General features: G+C 32.3%; 1 protein-coding gene across 1 annotated transcript in view; it reads right to left on the reverse strand.

Annotated features, from left to right (window-relative positions):
- The window catches only part of HCN1 (hyperpolarization activated cyclic nucleotide gated potassium channel 1), a 334,529-nt gene that overhangs the window by 137,885 nt on the left and 176,606 nt on the right, over positions 1 to 20,038 (reverse strand). Inside the window, exon 3 of the mRNA XM_045566041.1 lies at positions 9,588 to 9,749. Within this exon, the coding sequence (XP_045421997.1) occupies positions 9,588 to 9,749 (162 nt within the window). The remainder of the gene's footprint in view (positions 1 to 9,587; positions 9,750 to 20,038) is intronic.

Raw genomic sequence — 20,038 nt, forward strand, 5'->3', positions numbered from 1 at the left:
GGTTCTGTGTATAAAAATATATATTTAAATCTTTTTCATACTTATCAAAGCAGCTACTTAATAAAAAGTTCTGATCTACTGGTACAATAAGAACAAAAAAATTATAGAGAATAATAACATTGATGAATGAAATGAAAAGTTGCCCTCATAAGAATTATTTCCATTAAATGTTATAGATTAATAAATATATAATCTGATTTGCCTAATATTTACTGACTACAGGCATACGCCAAATTTCTTTTATTCTTTTTCCTTAAGAATTGATAATCTAGGGGGGGGAAGGGAATGGAGGTATGACTACATGATGAGTGCCAGGCGCACTGTCTGGAGAATGAGAACGGACGCGCTTGGGACTCTGACTCGGGGGGATGGGTGGGACATGGACAATGTATATGACCTAAACTTATGTACCCCCATGATGAGCTGAAATAAAAAAAAAAAAAAAAAGAATTGATAATCTATTTGAGGATAGAATTATAAAAGTGCTAGAGGGAATGTAATCAGCATTAACTGGCATATTAATGCTTTTCTTCTACTTTGGGAGCAATGGGAAAGACTAATGCCTACCAGGTGAAACAGTGTTTTTTCCTATTATATTATAATTTTATTTAATTAAATAACACTATTTTTTAAACCAGTAAATAGATAGCTGACCTTAGGACAAGCACAACTACAATTAAAATATAACCAAAAAATCATCTTCAGGACAAAAGTGCAGTTTCTGGAAAACTGAAAATCTCATTTTGTCCCAGTTTCACTCTTTGAAATTCAAGAGATTAAGAGGAATAGATTTGTGGTTTAGTTGTTTTGAATGTTCTTACAATTTTTTACACTGAATTTTAAACAGGAATATTTACAGGGTGTTTTTCTTTAATTTGAAAAATGTGAAAGTAAGAAAATGGAAGCTTTTGTGATCCAAAACTTAAACCCAGCCTAGATAAGCATATTTTTCACTGCTATTTCAGCATCAGGAGAATGACACTTCCCTGAATTTATCTTACATGTCTTTACTAAGTAACTGAAGATTTATTTATTATTCCTGAAAAAAAATGGAAAATAAATTAAAAAGAACTAATCAATCTCCTTGGTGAAGTGGCCAGGTACTGTCCAAATAATGATGCAAGACACCACTCCAATGTGAGACCTAGACAAGGTCAAAATTGCAAGAGGAAAATAGGTGTGACTTCTATGTTGGTCTAGAGCTGCCCATCTCCTTCCACTTGGAGAGGTTTGGGGTAGAGAGGGCCAGTTAGTGAGGAGAGGGGGAAGCACAGATACCCTGACGTTAAGCTACCAAGTTACACTAAAGACCAAACAGTAGTGACATGTGAAGCTTTTGAATTAGAGAAAATTTTTGAAACTACACAAAAGGTCACATGATTATATAATCCCATTTATATAAACATTCCAAAGAGGCAAATCCATAAAGTCAGAAAGTAGATAGTGGTGCCTGGGGACTGAGGGAAGTAGGGAATGGGGAATGACTGCTAACAAGCATAGTATTTCTTCTTGGGGTTATAAAAATGTTCTGGAATTAGACAGTGGTGACAGTTATACAATCTTGTGAATATACTAAATACCACTGAACTGTACACTCTAAAATTGTGAATTTTATGGTATGTATATTTCAGTAAAAATAGAGAGATAAAAAGTTCCTCATTTTAATACAGTTGAAATTAAACATTTTTCTACTGGAAACCCTTTCCTAAATTGCAGGAATCAGGATCTTAGATTATCACATTAATCACAATGGCAAAGACAAGCACAAAATAAATGATCTCCAAATATACACAAATTGCTTTTGGTGGAAATTATGGGTAGACATTATAATTGATATTCATTCTATCTTTAGAATATAATTAGAAATCATTTTTATTGATTTTATGATATGCCCAAGAAATTGCTATTTGAATATAGGTAATATGCTATTATTCAGTTGCATATTTTTTATAAATTACAAAGATATTATGATAAGTTCCATTTTTTTCCTATGTAATTTTTATCATCACCAAGCTTATTCATGAGAATAAATAGTTATAGTCTACAGATGGGTATGCTCATTTCTCTATGCATGAAGAATGAGATAGCAAATTGTTGAACAGAGCCAGGTGTGAACTCTGGCTTGAATTGAAACCGTGTTTATCAGGCATCTGGCTGGTAAATACTAGAAAAATATTTAAGTATTAGTCATACTGGTCCCATCTCTATAACCTCAAAACATGAAGAAGACTGCCCATGCATCTATTACACATTTTAAGATCTTTTTTGATAAATTGCTTAAAGTAGTTATGTTGTAAGGATAAATTTGAAATAACTGAAGTAAACTATATGCTTATGAGCCAAAATCTATTTGTCATAGGAATTAATCATTTCCAGAATATGTCACATCTCTAAAAATAACAAATACTTCTCAAAAATTATGATGTATATAAGGATTAGGAAAACATTTATGTTAAGATTCAAAAAATGTTCCTATTATTTTTTATATCTCTCACTTATCACATGGCTTTCTTTATGTCACCTCTCATTCTGTCATATATTTCTAGAGCAGCATATTTAAGTCAGCAGTAGTGGCAAGGGGAAAAAAAAGATAAGATGGAATAGAAAAGAAGAAAACTGCAGAGAACCCTCCATTCTTGGAAATAAGTATATAACCTTGTCCTAAAAATTATCTGAAAATAGGATAATTAGCCTGTATATTTCAAGTCTATATAAATCTTTCTCTCTTTTTAAAGCGTGATAACTTTGTACTCTTTAGAAAGAGGGGAAGTTCAGATGAATTACCTGACATCCATATATCTGTAAGTGTAGGAATACAGTAGAAACCATTAATCTGCTATTCCATTGATTCTCAGATTGAAACCAATGTTACCATTTCATTACAACGTATATCAATTTAAAATGATATTTTTCATAAGAAATCTAAGTACATGAAGAATTCAGAATAAGTAAAAAGTTATAATTCATTTTCTTTGCCAGATTCTTTTGGATTTATGGCAGTAGTTAAAAGAGAAAAACCAACACACCCATATACAAAACACAATGACTTTTTCACATATATTTCATCTGAGTTCTTCCAGTGGTGCAGTCAATTCATAGCTGTTTTCTGTAAACATGAATTGACAACATCAAATAATAGATAAAGTTCTTGGGGCCCATGAAGTAGAATTGTGTGGTGAGTGCAGCCTTAACCCAAGGGGAGGCATGGATTTTACAACTAGCTCTCATACTCTGTCTCTGGCTTTGTGCAAATGGATTAACAATTCTGTGTCAGACTTTTCATCTGTAAAATGGAAATGAAAGTGTTTTTACATATTTCACTCAGAATGGGAGAGATAATGTGTTAGACATACATTTACATTATACTTGTGACAGTTTTAACATTTATCAACAGTATATATACACATATATATGGAGAACACAGGCTAGTAAATTAGTCTTTTTGGAGAAAATATTGGACTGCAATATTGTTTTTCCCCAAATTAAAATTAGTGACACTTGTTAGATAAAATAATCCCCTGATTAGTGCTTTGTTTAGCCATTTGTGACTTAAAATTTAAGAGCTAGTCTATAAAAGGAAAAAAGAAAACATGCTTGGAACTTATAGCTTGGTCTTGTATTGCTAAAGCAACTCAGTGCAGTCATAACCAATATATAATTTCAGCAATATCCTTCATCCCTCTCTATTAGGGAAATGTAATTCAAGTTAAAGGTCTTCTGAAATACACATTTTGTTTGAAAACAAAGTACTAGATTAGAATTTATTACCATATGTTTATTCCCATAAAAGAATACACATCTGACAAGAAAGAACACCTTATGCAATTCGTTTCCCTTTTGTGATGAGGTCATGTTTCTATCCAATGGAAAGCAGTCACCAGGCAGGCTTTCCTAATGGGCAGAAACAGGATGGCAAAGAAGAATCACAGCACTCAGCAGGCTGCTGACCTACTTATTATTATAACTCATAGGAGCTATGGATGCAATTTTTTTCAAGTAAAGCTACAGTGGCTTGTCAGCAAATTAGTTACCTTTTGTTAGGACTTAAAAGTATTCTGTTATGGCAGTACGTTCTCTTTAGAAAAAGTAATCAATACTATCAGAATAATACCATTTTTAATTTATAGAAATTCAAATCTGAAATAGATTACTAAACTGCAAGAGAGGAGAAATATATTTTTAATGAGGAAATTTTTAATTTCATTTCTTAGTTATTTTACTTTGGCTGTATTATTCCAATCAATCATTAGCTATCCAAGTAAATGGGCTTTTTAAAACAAAAATGAACCTATTGTAATTTTGCCTTGATATGTTTACTACAATATCAATAGATAAAATAATTATCCTAGGATTCTATATTCTACTTATATATGTGAACTTACATATAGATAATGCTTATTGCTTTTTTTCCCCCAAAATCATTTACTTAAGATACCAGTAAACAGCTCTTTCTCTGCCCCTCCCAGCACACATTTATTGTGAGGATTATAGTTTTTGAGCTAGAAGTGATTGAAGTATCTTGATCCCTTCTCTATTGAAGAGTCCTGATTGAAAACCAGCTGATACTGGTTGAAAGAAATGTCTCTCTATTTTGTGTCTCCTCAGCCTTTAGTTTATACTTTTTATATTATAGATTTATTTCAATCCAAACAGAGCTACAACTAGTACACCATTGGGTGAGTTAGAAAAATACTGTGCTCTCTTGGTGGCTTAATAAGAAAAAAGGACAGTTGTGTGAATGGCTTCATTATCAAGGGTACATAGCTTGGCAAGCAGAAAGAGAAGAATATTTCACCAGCACTTGTCACATGCTCAGGTGTCTTTGGACAGTGTATACAATTTAGAGACCTTGATTCAATTTTTTATTAATGGCTATTGCACATAATTTTCTGTTTCACTGGATTATAAATTCTTTTACAGTAGGGTTTACATTTTGTTAAGTTCTGTATAGTTTTCAGCACCAAGAAAAAAGTAGCATGAATGAAAGCTTGTTAGAAGGTAAGCCAAACGAGGGCAGAGACTGTATTTCATTCTGTTATTGTATGTGCAGTGGCACAAAAGAAGTTATCTAAATGAAAGGATAAATAATATACACAATACATAACTGAAGAACTGAAGTACAAGAAAGTTAAGTGACCTAACTAAAATCAGAGGATTTAGGGGTAGAGGCAATTCTGGTATTTGTGTCTCTAAATTCAGTTCTGCAGATTTTTCCCCCACGTTTCTTTCTAAATGAGTCAGGATAGGCTGTGTTATGTTGTGGGTTACCAGCAAAGACACACCTTTAGAGGGGGGAAAAGAAGAGCTAGAAGGTGATACACCAGTTTTCAATGCTTAGACCTATAAGTGAAATATACTGTCACTCACAGCTCATTAACAGTAACTACCATAGGGCCCCATCTAACTGGAAGGAGGCTGGAAAATGCATAAAGTGTGTGTGGCTATTTGGTAATTACTAAGTTTCCCTACCACATTGTCTCAGTGAAAATAAAATTGAGTAGAAAACTAGATTTTCCAATTAAATCCCTTATTCTCCCCATATAGGTTTGATTAATTAGACCCTTAAAAACCTTTTACATCTTCTTCCTTTGATATTCTTAGATTGGTTCATACATCTCAATTTTGGAGGGAAATTATTATTATCTTACTTCTATCGAAATGAAGAGAAATAGAGGCTTATTAAACTGGACTTCACCAATTTAAAATATACCTATGAGTTGGTTAAGTGATTACTTATCTTTGAAAAAATAATTTGATGTAAAAATTACTAAAGCAAAAACTGTCTAAGGAAGAACACTTCAATGTGTAATACAATAACTCTTTTACACATATTTCCTAATGCTGTTGATTATTACCCTTTTGCTTATAAATAATTAATATTTATTTAGTTACCAACATATACAAGGTTGACGTAGGATCTGCGGAGTATGCAGATACATGGAAGGAAAATTGCCTGCCCTGTAGAATAGCACTTATCAATAAGGCAAAAAGTCCTTCAAATCATAACAAAATAAAATATTACAATGAAAGACCTTGAGTTGACTTAAATTATTTTGATTATAATGTTACTCAAATAAATGTGAGTATAAAACTAAAACAAACAAAATTTTACAAATCAAATACTAACAAAATAACAAACCAGCAAGCATTCTAATATGGTTTAGAGCAGAAATTATGTCTACTTGTGTGACACCGGACATTTAACTTCTAAAAACTTTAGTTTTCTTAACCGTAAAATGGGGGATAATAGTATTTACCTCATTCTGTGAGGACCAAATAAGATAGCATGTTTCAAAGCACAGGGTTTTGTGTATAGTAACCATATTAAATAAATGTAGGGTATCTTTTTTCTTATCTTAGATTTTCACTTCTCCATTATAACTGTTTTTATATAAATATTTCTTTAATTTTTTGTTATTGTGATGAAAGATTTACTAAATCTCTATAGTGTTAGGATGGCAAATAATATCTTTAAGTTTTAATAATGCCATGAAGAGTCTCTGTTGACACAAATATCATTATTCTATGGTTATTTCCTTCATATCACTGATATCCACAATATAAAAGAATTTCTGCTCCCTGTATTTGAACATAGACTTAACTTTCCTTCCCTCTACATTAGAGTTACACATGGAAATAATGTTATGAAAATAAAATCATATTTCATATATGTTAATAAATCTGCAATAAAAAAATAAAAAGATCAGGAAGTGAATTGCAACTTCTGAAAAGGTATTTTGTTTAACATCAGGATATAATGAAGATTGAAGGGTTGCTTATGTTAAATTAAAAACACACAACCTACACACACAAACACACATTCACAAGCACATACAGATACATTTAAAGAAAAAATGATCAAGGCATTGAAATTTTTTCAATAAATATGCTTATCACTAAATATAGTAACAAGTGTATTGCCTTATATTATAATTACAAAATTATATGCATTTTGTAGGCACCCAAAAATAGCTGTTTTATTTTTTCTTTTCCTTTTCTATTTTCTTTTTGTCAGGCCTGCCAAGTGTCTACCACCCAGACTTGCTCTCCTGGGACTCTAGGTAAGCCATGAGCAATCATGAATGCTGGAGCATAAAAGATCTTGCTTGATCCTTCAGTTCTTGCCCAATGTGGTCAACTCTGATCTTTGTACCAGTGTAGAACAGTGGCTTTCTCTACTGTCTGTATAGGAAGTCCTACCTATAAATGATCACAAGCTAGTGTCAACTTTTTAAAAAACACCTGTCAACCAAAGCTTAGGTAGATCCTCTTCTCTATATGTTAGAAGAATATATATGATGTATATATATTAGATGTCTGTTCCAAGACATCTAATAATGGAAAGGAGCAGTTTGCTCATCTTGCTGCTTTTCTGAAAAATACATGGGGGAAATTTAAAATAATAGTTATTTACCAAATTAAATATTGGTTAGTGCCAATGATGAATCATCTTTTGGCAGTAGTGCTAATGTTTTTTATACTATCCACTCAGTCAGTAGCCAGATTATAGAGATACTGCTTTTTCTTCCCCTGAAAATATCATTTTACTCTCTTTATCATATATTTCACTGCTTTGAAGATAAGTGACAGATCACAGATTTGAAAAGAGAGCTAGCCAAATTCCTTCTTGCTTTGTTCTTTAGTTACAGAAACTCCCAGATAGAACATTTCTCAAATAAACTTTCGATGGTAAGTGACTACATCACAACAAATTAATGTGTCATGTACTGTTCCAGACACTTGGTATGGTCTGTGTCCCCCAGAATTCGTGTGTTGGAAACTTAACCGTAATGCAGCAATGTTGGTAGTTGGGGTCTAATGGGAAGTGTTTAGATCATGATGGTTCTTTCCTTGCAAATGGATTAATGCCCCTATAAAGAAGGCTTGCAGGGGTGAGTTCCTGCCTTCCATTCTCTGCCAAGTGAGGAACAGCTTTTCTCCTCCCTGAATGACAAAGCATCATGGTGCCATCTTAGAATCAGAAACCGTACCCACAGGTGCCTTGATCGTAGACTTTCCAGCCTCCAGAGCAGTGAGAAATAAATTTCCGTTTTGTGTAAATTACCCAGTCTGTGGTATTCTGTTACAGCAGCACAAAACAAGCTGAGACACCAATGTACATAAAGAACAGAAGAAAACAAACAAACTCTTTGAATTTACATTCTGGTGTAGGACACACAGAAAAATATAAATAACAAGAGTATGTGTATTTGTGTGTGTGTGTGTGTGTATGTGTTGCTAAATGTCTTTATGATTAAAATATAAACCAACTGAATGATATATTAGATAGGGAAGGTCTTGGAGAGGTAGTAATATTTAAGCAGATATGAATGAAATGAAAGTGAGATCTAGGTGAATATCAGATCTCAATGAAAGCAAACAAAAGGGGAAGGAAGGAAGGAAGGGAGGGAGGGAGGGAGGGAGGGAGAAAGGGACTGAGGGAGGGAGAAAGGAAGAGGAAAAAAAGAAGACAATACTCCATAATATGCAATGAAAACTCCTGTGTCTTTCAAATAGAAAGCCCGAGCTATAATCATTAGGAGGAAAAAAACTATAATATTTTGATGTCCATGTAATTTCAATAAAAATGAGCCAGGAAATTAATAGTAGGCCAGTTTGGTAAAAGAGGAGACTAATTTATGCTTAATGTAAACATTTCGTGAAAATCTCATAAAATTTATCTCCATAAAATGTCACACAGAAGACTATTCAAATGTTAGTTAACTTTAACAGTGTATTATTAAGTATAATGTAACTAAAATGCAATGAAGAAAATATGAAAACTTACACCAAAAAAGCAAATGTTCGTGAACACATATTATTTACTGTTGTTTCAATCCCTTTGTACGTGTTGAGTGTTGTACTAGGTAGATTAAAACCTATGCTCTTAATATTAAGTATAAATATGACTATACCCAGTGAGTGTTGCATTATGTAGATCAAAAACTGTACTCTTAACAAGTATAAATAAGAATATACCTAGCTTTGTAAGTCAAATTGATATTTTATAGTTTTTTAATGTTTACATATATTTCAGAGGTATGTTTAACGTCTACTTTTTCCATGAAGTTGTCCTTGTTTTCCCTAGCAAATAGTACTATCTAAAACATGGTTGTACTTCATACATACCTCATTTGCTTTAATACTGAAGTACACATCTTTGTATGTTTAACAAGCCCTACAATTGCATGTCTCAAACATAGTTAATGCTAAAAAAAATTGAAAGAATGAAGGCATTATTCTAAGCTCTAGGCATTTTTGGAAGAACATTGTGCCATGATTATATGTATGCGGTCATACCTTCAAAATAAAAGATGGCTCAGTGTATACAGAGTAAAATATACAAAAATAGATGCTGTAAAACACACATCCCCAGGAATATTTTATGTAAATAAAATTTAGTTGTGACAAAAACCCATAACATCTGATATTATACCCAGGGAAGCAAAATAAATTTATAAAGTTGTCTCTAAACATTTATAGAGGATAAATCAGATCATTCTAACATAAATACTTAAAAGGTTTTTCTTGTTTTGTTTTTGCAAAACGTTGAAAAGGCAGAGTGTAAAATAATACAAATTACTTACAACCATTGCATTTAGAGACACCCAGCAATCAGGTGGGAAGTCCTGCAGTAGCGGTACTAAGAACTGAAGACAACCATCCCAGTGGCATAGGAGCAGCATCATGCCGATGAGATTAAAAATTCTCACCACCGCACTGGCAAGATCATACGTCATGTGGAATATCTGTTGACCAAAATATGAAATCAATTCTTATAATCATGTTTTTTTTTAAATCAAGCATACTATCAATGTCAGTAGGCATTGATGTTATGTAGTGTTAAGTATTGATTTAATAAAAATATGGGAAGGATTTTCAAGAAATAGAAACAAACATTAAAGAATGTCAGTTTAGCCCATAGTTTTCATTTACTATCCTTCTGGACATTTTAGCAAAGGTGCTTTAAAACAAAGTAGCAAAGTTAACGAGTGATGGGGAGCCTCTGTTTGGCTTCTCATCACTTGTTAAACTAATAGATTTGTTGAAGAACAAAGAAAATGGCCAAGGATTGAAAACCATAAGAAAAAGGAATTTAATTTCAAAATATAAAGTAAGAGTAAGAATAAATTGAAGTTAACTTTGTAGCTATGTGAAGGGAGGTACTTCTCTAATTGTGTATATTGAACATGAACAGAGGCCTTTGAGGTAAAAGTTGCCTGGATTTGGTTAAAAAAAAACAATTACATAACAGTTCTTAAAAATCATAATTGTTTCCATCTTTTTTTTTTTGTATTTTTATCATGCAGGCTTCTCTTTTCTGCGACCCCTTATTGTTAATACTTTCATGAAATCCAATATGGTAGATGAGATTATTACAGAGGAAGCAGAAAAAATATGACAAATGAACATGCTCCATCAAAATTTTAGAAGTGTAAACAAGTATCAAGCTCCACTACGTTTGCAACGACTCATTTTTCTGGTTATTACAAGAAATAGAATCAGAATGTGATTTTTTTCATTAGCAGCTTCTAGCACTCTCCTACTGCTAATATGGTTTCTGCTTATATTTCACTGAATCTAGAATAACAAAACCCAATTAAGAGCAGACCTACATTCTATAATGAAGTTTTCTTTTAGTTTTTAAAGGATTACTAAGTTAATAAATATAATAAAAATATGCATAAGTACACATAAATACAACCACCTTGAGAGATTTAGAATCACATTTTATATAATTCACTAAAAGAATGGTATATTTCTAAAGTAATAAGGTAAATTTGTATTGAGAAATTATTTGAGAAATATTTAAGAAACCCAAATCTATATTTTGATTTGGAACTTCATCTTTGTAAGAAAACTTCTATAATTCTTAAGATATGCATACTAAAGTACATAGAGGTAAAATTACAGGACATCTGTGGGTTTGATTTTATTATAATATAAAATCACAAAACCTGTCTTTAATTAAATGTTTTTCACTGTGATATATTTCTATGAGCATTAATTCTTTCTTTAAACAATCTTCCTTTTTGACAGAGTAATTACAGTGAGAAAAAAATTCTCCTTTGTGGGAATGTACACCCTGTTCTGAATTCCTTTTAAATGTAAGATGGGAGGAGTTCTAGATTTTTAAGGCAAAAGATCACATATTTTGATATTTAGACAGCTATAAACACAGCAATTTATTTTACAGCATTAAGAATTTTATTTCCTCTAAGCTAATTTTAAATTAAATTTGGATTTGATCAGGTCCCCTTTATTTATTTTTGCTGTTCCTGTGATTGCCTTTGGGGTCTTCTTCATAAATTCCTTGCCTATACCAATGTCTATAAGAGTTTTTCCAACATTTTCCTCTAGAGTTCTTGTAGTTTCATGCCGTAGGTTTAAGTCTGTCATCCACCATGAGTTGATTTTTGTGAGAGGTGAAAGGTGTGGATCCTGTTTCAGTCTTCCACATGTGGCTACCCAATTTTCCCAGCACCATTTATTGAATAAGTTTTCTTTTCCCCAGTGTATGCTTTTGTCCGCTTTGTCAAAGAGCAGATGGCTATATGAGGATGGTTTTATATCTGGGTTCTCAGTTCTGTTCCACTGGTCTATGTCTCTGTTCTTGTGCCAGTACTACATGTACTTACCATCAAATTGGTATTAACTGATCAACACTTAAGTGCACATATAGTAATAACATTATAATAACATTCATCGGGTGTCAGGCAGATGGGAGGGAGGGAAGGGGATGGGTATATACACACCTGATAGGTGTAGTGTGCACTGTCTGGGGGGGGGAAGGCAATATATGTAACCTATACTTTTGTGCCCCCATAATATGCTGAAATTAAAAAAAATTAAAAAATTAGGTTTTGAATTTGTCAAACCCACAGAAAGTTGCTTTTGCTATTATCACTCTGATAATCCTTGGTCACTGAATTTTTAAAAAGAAGCTGTACCAACATTTTAATCAATAATTTCTTATTAAAAGTAATATACTAAAACATAATAAAAAACTTTCTACTAATAAAGTAGGAAAGGAAACTCATCATGGATTTAAAATTTTTGTTGTTTAGTAATAGAATTCATATTTATATCTAAATATATCCTAAGAAAGTGGTTTAAGGTATCTTATGGGTAAGTGCTGCACTTTGTTGGGAAACAGGTCTAAATTGCAGCTTATAAACTTCTGTGTGAAATAGGAGCCTTATCACCTTTAAGCCCAGTTATTTGAAGTAACCAATATCTATCTGAAACTCTGCCAAAGCCTACAAATTATAAGCATTTGGGCAGCAACCCTCAGTTATAAGGCTTTAAAATAGAGTCTTGGGTGTTGTAGAAAACTAGTGTCCATTCTTAGTAAAGCTGACTTGTTTTTTTCACTTTCTACTTGCTTTTTGAGAAATTAGATTCTTTTGGGGGATCTTAAGGGATTATTTATTGAGTCAAAATAACAGATGCTAACAGTTATTCACCAATCACTTTAAGAAAACCCAATTATTGGGCAACAGAGAAAGACTCTTCCTGCCCCCACACAAAAAAAATCCCTTTATTTCTGAAATGTTCTCCAGGGAAACATAACCACTATTTTCATAGAGGAAATTAGTGGGAATGTAAGACCTTTCATAATATATTAGGAACATTTTTTCTTGTTTGTTTGGCATCCATATAATTGCAAGAACTATTGTAACAAGATAATCCCTAGATTTAAGGCTATCTTCAATCTCATATTTATTCCCAACCTCACAATGTTAGTGTATAGTGCTAGTGCTAGATTTATGCACTAACTATACTATATGGAAAGTACTCAGTAATTGCTCATATAATTAATTTCATAAGCAGTCTCCCTTATGGTCTTTAACATTATGTTCTCAAACGTGACCTCACTTTATAGAACTATCCCATAATACAACTTTAGATGAGGTACAAGCAAGTTGATTATTTTGACACTGTTTAATATCAAACACTGATTTCAAATATTCAGACCCATATAGCTCCATTTTTATTTATCTAACTGGTAAAAGACCATCATAATGTGTATAGTATTACTTTTGATGCATACATGAATTTGTGTAGTACCTGGGCCCAATCTGATTGTCTCTTGAGCTCTTGTAATTAATATGCTCTGTCAGGTATAATCATCACATCTGACATGAATGCTGGGATTAATGGACCTGTTAAGACCTTGTTCATGGAAGATTTGGAATGAGAAGACTACTTTCCTATGAAGCTCACACATCTGTACATAGTCACATTAACCAAATAAGGAAATATCTGATACAATTTACGCGTAGCCACAATTTCTTATTGTCTAAGGGCAGATTGTAGGATAAATTTAAATATGACTAATATTAGCCACTTTAAATTTAAAGTGGCTAATACTATTGATAATCAGCGGTGATAAATTGCCAGTGATAAAGTGACTAATACCATTGATTAATTAATGTTTTCAATTTTTCTTCATCTCTTAGGTGGACATCCTTAAGTGACAATTCCCATCTAAATCACTTATCTTAATGCTACTGCATACAAACTTGACTGCACATAAAATGGCACCACAGATGACACTCAGTAAATTGTTGCTAATTGAATGAATGAGAGAGTTGAAGGGGTTTAATAATGACAGCATAAATAATCCTTTATGATCTTAAGAGTGTGCGGTTTTTGCTTCTATATTTTAAACCAGGGAATTAAAACAAAAAAACAAAAATTCATTATTAGGTGTGGTATATTCACACCTAATGGGTAAGGTGTGCACCATCTGGGGGGATGGACACACTTATATCTCTGACTCCAGTGGGACTAAGGCAATATATGTAACCTAAACATTTGTAGCCCCAAAATATTCTGAAATTTAAAAAATACATTTTTTTAAAAAGAAAATAGCCAGTGGCATGGTGACTAAACATATGACAAAACATGATGAAAAATAAATAAATAAATAAATAAATAAATAAACCAAGTAACAACAACAACAACAACAAATTTCATTATTTTTTATCCTGTAAGTAATCTGGCTTGAAACCTGACTTGAGTGCTCAGGTTGTGGGGAACAGAAAGACAGACTGCTCTGACTCACTAGCAATACACTTCCAAGTGGTACTTATGGGAGTCAACTAAAACAAAAATAAAGCAAGTTTTTAAACAGATCTTTAATTTCATGTTCACCAAAAACTAGACTAAAAAAGGTGCTGCTATATAATGTATCAGCCATTTCTAAACATCATCTTTTTGAATGGGATTTTAATTCTATTTATCAAAAACATTTAGAAAAAGTGTGCCTTTATGAAAACGAGCTTTACCAGTCTGAGAAAAATGGGAGAAAATGTGTTCCTAAGAGAAATATGAGAAAAAAATCAGAAAGTATTTTAATACTAATCCTTTGAACTTTTTTGGTAGGAAACAATGATAGAAAACAGTTATAGTTCAAACTGTAAAAGTACAAACTCTGAATGTTGTCAAGCACAATGTCTAATGGTACAAAGCTGAAGTGCAACAAATGTTTTTTCTCTCACAGAGGTTATTCCACTAACAATGAATTAGTATAAAGGGGTCAGTATTATGTGTACCTAACTGAACTGAACCGTTTCTATTCATCTTGCGCTTTTTCCTTTGAATTTCAAGTCAACACCAGTTGACGAGTGGGAAGAGGTCAAAAACAAAAATGTTTGGGTAGGTTATATTTTTATACAGTTATATTTGAATATTATGTAATATCATACTTCAAAATATCATATATTTTAATATAATAGTTTTTTTTAAACTAAATCTACCCAAACGTTCATATTTGTTTAAGTTCCTTAGGAGTAAGAAGTATATTTTTTCACTTTCAAGAGGACTATGTAATATGTCAGAACATCTGCTTATTGAAATGTGCCCTAGAAAAATGAAAGACCAAGTGTAACACCTCCTGTGCTTAATTTACTTTAAAAAGTAGCTTACATGATGGGAAAATCAAATTACCAATGAATATTGAAAATGGCTCTACTAAAAAGAAAAAATCAACGGATTAGCACTCCAGAAAAATGAGATTAATTAAAATGAAACAATTTAAGATCATTGCCTCTCTATTACAAATTACAAATTGGGAAGGGGAAAGAGGGGACAGGTAAATTCGCACCTAATGGGGACAATGCACACTGTCTTGGTGATGGGCATGCATATAACTCTTGACTCAAACTACACAGAAGTAAAATCATATAACCAAAATATTTGTACCCCCATAATATTCTGAAATTAAAAAAATGTTCTGCCTTAAAAAAATTCAAATGGTTGTAAATGTAGGCAGTATATACAAATTGTGAAATCCTGATATATTGAAATGACAAAAAAAACTCATACCTTGTGAGGGACCTTTTAACCTCATTTTCATAATGCTTGTGTGAGGACTATTTCATGGTTATAACACACAGTTAATTTAGGGATGAAGTCAGCACTAAGATATTGGTTTGATAAAATATAACTATTTGTTCTAAAACATTTTTTCTCAAACTTATCTTAAAAATTAAAAATAAAATAAAAATTGTGTTTTTTAGAAAGATAAAATAATTTTTCTCTTCTAATTGTGTAGTACTTAAAAAGATAATCAAAAATATAAATAGTTATGTAAATGTGTATGTGTATGTACATGTAGAGAAAGAGAGTAAAAAAATCAAACTATTAATAATAACCACATTAACAATATTCTATGACCTCTTAATATCTCTTATGAATAAATTTCAACTGTATTTCCCTAACATTTTTTTTTTGAGGAGGTGGGGGGAAGACTTCATTTTAGAAATAACATGATGCTAATAATAGTCTCATTTTTATCTTTATAGTCTCATGCCAATATTTTGTTCTCTTTCTCTTTTTTGTAAGTGTTGCCTTATCAAATTTGTAATATGTTACATGCTCCAATTAGTACACATTTACTTATCTCTGCATTTTGAGCTACAGATAGTAAAATTATTGTAATTTTGTTACCAATTTACTCAGCATATGAAACCAATCACAGGTATTTGTACTTTTTGAAGGGCAAAAATACACCAGACAGTGGAATGGAAAAATCCACCTACTCTTGAAGAATAGATATCTTACGTTAGTGCCTTCATCTCATTAATTTGTATTTCAAATTTTTTGTATTTATCTAAATAATGAGCATTCTTAAAATAGGGAGGCGATCACTTCAATGTAGAAGCTTTGGTGACTGAATTTTCATAGCAAACAAAGTGGGATATGCTTAGTCATTTTATATCCTTTGTAAATTGTTTTACTGTAGACAGTACCTTGCAGATATTACACAGTCTATGAATAGCTATTGAATTGATTTGAAATTAACAATAAAGAATATGACATATTTTTACATTCCATTTGAATAATATACAGTAAAAATGTTTGTACAATCTTTAATCAAATTCTGTTAAACTCTCCTTGAAACACGTATAAAAAGCATAATACAGTTTGGTGCCTTCTTGCTAATTTACTTTTCAGTATACCTAAAAATAATTTCATGTCCTGTTATTTCTGCCATTTTCTGTTAATTATTTGAGAAATAATCCACTCCAATGGGTGGGCTCACATTCATAAAGTTTGTTACGTTCATAGATAAATGATAAATGCTTGGCATCTCAACTAACTTTTTGAGTGGAAAATATTGGAAACTGCAGAATTTATAGTGTGGTAAAAATATTTAAAATTTTGTTACATATATGTTCATAAAACATCAAATTTCAAGATATATAAATATATTTTTAAATTTTTAAATAATTATTCTGTTAATATTATAAAGAATAATAAAGTCATCACTAGAGAAAAAGACACTTACTAAATAAAAGTTTTTGTAATGTAAGGACTTTGAAAAATTGTTCACTGGGGAAACACATACTCGAAACACGCTCCCAGGCAACCAGAGTTCTAATACTGATTGTGTGTTAATCAATTTTCTAAATTTTGCCTTAGTTTATTCACTAAAAGAAATGAGATGGAGCTTTGAAATACATTCCATGTATAAAACTCCAGAATATCCTTTTCTTTAAAAATAAAAAGTATGATTTTAAACAGTGAAAACACAAGGCATCCAACAGTATATACCTACACACAAAAATTAATAATAATTGGAAGATAAAACAGATACAAAAACTCTTTTATATAAATAAGTAAAAATATAATAAGAGAAATAACGGTAAGACAAATACGTTGTACAATAAAATGTGGTAGGGGCCAATAGATTTGGACAAATTGTGCAATGTCTTTTTCAACATCCCCAGCCTTGTCTCATCATTTTCACCTTAGAAAGGCCATGTGCAAACTAGCTTATTGTACCATTTGCTAAGTGAAGTCTATAGAGGAGAAAAAAGAAAGGAAAACAGGCTTCTGAAAAAAATGTTGAGATGCAAACAATGCTGCTTCATAATTTTTTATGTAGTGGCCATCAGAGTTACATCATGCATTGGCACACCATCTTGTTATTTTGGCCAGTTAAGCAGTCAAGTGCAGAATACTCATTTATTTGAGTGGATTTGTGTCAGAGATGCTCTGGGGGAAAAAAAAAGAGAGAGAGAGATGTTTGTTCACTGTCTTGGCATATGCCTTCCAAAAGAAACCACTAAGTACATGATTTTGGTATGAAGCCAATAAAATAGAACTACAAATCTTAGTGAACAAACCACACATTCTTCCATTTAATGAAATGTAATAAGAGAGAAAAACATATTAGTGCAAACCACCCCCAAAAGAAATTAAATCTTAAAAAATAAGTACTGGCAAAGTTTCTAGCAACCAAGAAACATTTGAATAAGATTTGATCTACTGGAAAATGGCATGATTTCAGATTCACTAGCTGGACACCTTCCCAAATGAAGGCATTATAATGGTCTGTCAATTTGGATAATAGTGTGTCTAGATATTTGCTACACCACCTGAAGTGCTGAAAATACTTAACTATCAGGATTTTTATAAATTTATTGTATAAACTAGTATGTGTGGAAAGACTCAAAAGTAATAAGCCTTATTTGTGTAAGTTTGATTTTTCTTATCACCAAAACCACCTATCAAATATTTGCTATGTGCAGAATGCAGCATTAGGCATGTGGTTCATCATTGCTCATCACATCACCCACCACACTCTCACTAACTCACACAAACACTGTCTTCTCCAGAGACATCTCACCTGTTTAAAGAAGGACTCATTTTTCTCTAGACCTGCTTCAGAGCTATAATTGTTGTTTCCTTAAATACATCTTCTAGTAGCCCCACTTAGTCTCAGTTTATAATTTTATTGGGGGTGTGATGGATTAGAAATGTAGGTATATGTTTGAGAATATCTTACTGTCTTACCCATTTCATGACACCTGGTCTGGATGTAAAATTCTAGACTGAAAATAATTCTCTCACAGATACTTAAAGACTTATTTCCATTCCTTCTAGCAATTAGTGAAACTATATATTTACCCAAATATAGGCTTAATTTCTTTAGTGGAAAGGTGATGACTTTTACATGAGGATGAATAAAAATGACCCAAATTCTATGTGTGTGTGCAGAGGCTGGGAGGCAGGTTATGTGTGATGACACATGTGTGATGACATAGAGGTGTTGGACTCCTTTCCTATGTTCAGTCCTACTGCTCAATTATGTTCTGCATTATGCCTTTTGACTCCAACTCCAAATGTTTCAAAGGTTTCACTGTACACATTGGCTCCCACTTCTTTTGCAGACTCATTTGAAACATGTCCCAGGATGGGATTTTTTTATTCTTGTGTCATTCTTCATTCTTCATCCCATTGGCTTTCAATAGGTTAAAAGTTTTGAGGACTGTCTTGTTTTCGCAAGAGTCCCCAGCACTTGTTCTCTTCTGTTTTATAGATGTATGCCTTTATTTACTTTGACTCTTTAAAAGTGTTGGTATCTTAGGAAGAACAGAAAGCCCACATGTGGTCTTATCCATCTTCTTGAAACAGAAACATTTTATAATACATACGTTCCCAATCTTTTGAATTGCCAATCCTATTACTAAAAGACTTATATAACTCAAATTCATAACTGCACATTCTTTTTACACTAATCAATTTGTTCCTATGGATCATTGATCAATGAAGAGCCAGTAAGTCATTGTTTAAATTAGTTTATCTTTGCAGCATATTTCTCAACATCTCAGCTACCCTCCCCCAATATTTCTTCTCATAGATAGTTTGTGTTTCAAACACTAATGTTTCAAAGCAAATTTAGAATCATTTTGTTAAGTTCCTCTAACATTAAGAAAATTATGTTGGGCTTTGTTGTCACTGATTTAATTCATAAATTAATTTGTCTATCATTATTTTTAGCAACTTTGACAATAATCTCACATCTAGTCTCACTTTCCTTGAAGATATAATCTACTTTACATCCAGAATTATCATTCTACAATTCAAATTTCACCATGTAATTTCCTGCTCAAACTTTCGCTAGAAATTCCAGGAATCTTCATGATGCTTGAACTCATCATCCCGGAGTGAAAGGCCCTTTGTGATCTGTCTTCTATATTACCATTTTGCTGTCATCTCCCTCCCTTTCTCTGTAGGCATTGCATGCTTAAGGCAAACGAAACTTGTCATAGTACCTTTTCTATGACGTGATGCGTCACAGCCTGCATTTCTTTACATGGTATTCTCTCTTGGTGTAACACCATCCATCTCATCCCTTTTCTAACTGATGACCTTATTCATACTTCAAGACTTGGCCCACATGTTGCTTCCTCAGGAAAGAATTCTTTGACCTCTCTTGAGAGATAGAAGGAAGCACTTAATTGTCTCAATATCTCTTTTGTGATGGTGTACACTATTTTGAGCTTTTGAGACCATTCTGAACTAACCAAAAAATATTAGTCTCCCCCGGTACTGACAACATAAACCCTACTGTGTTTTAAGGAGTTCCAGATCCATTATCGATTTCAGCTAACAGGCTAACCCTGTAAAAGACATCAAGGCTGTGCCAAAATCCACTCTAAAAAATTAGATTTGGACTTAGTCCTATTGAGTTGGCATGATGTAAACTCAATAGAATTCAGTATTTCTGACAAGTTCTAAA

Source organism: Lemur catta, chromosome 12, assembly GCF_020740605.2.
Source record: "Lemur catta isolate mLemCat1 chromosome 12, mLemCat1.pri, whole genome shotgun sequence".
NCBI classification, from domain to species: Eukaryota; Metazoa; Chordata; class Mammalia; order Primates; family Lemuridae; genus Lemur; species Lemur catta.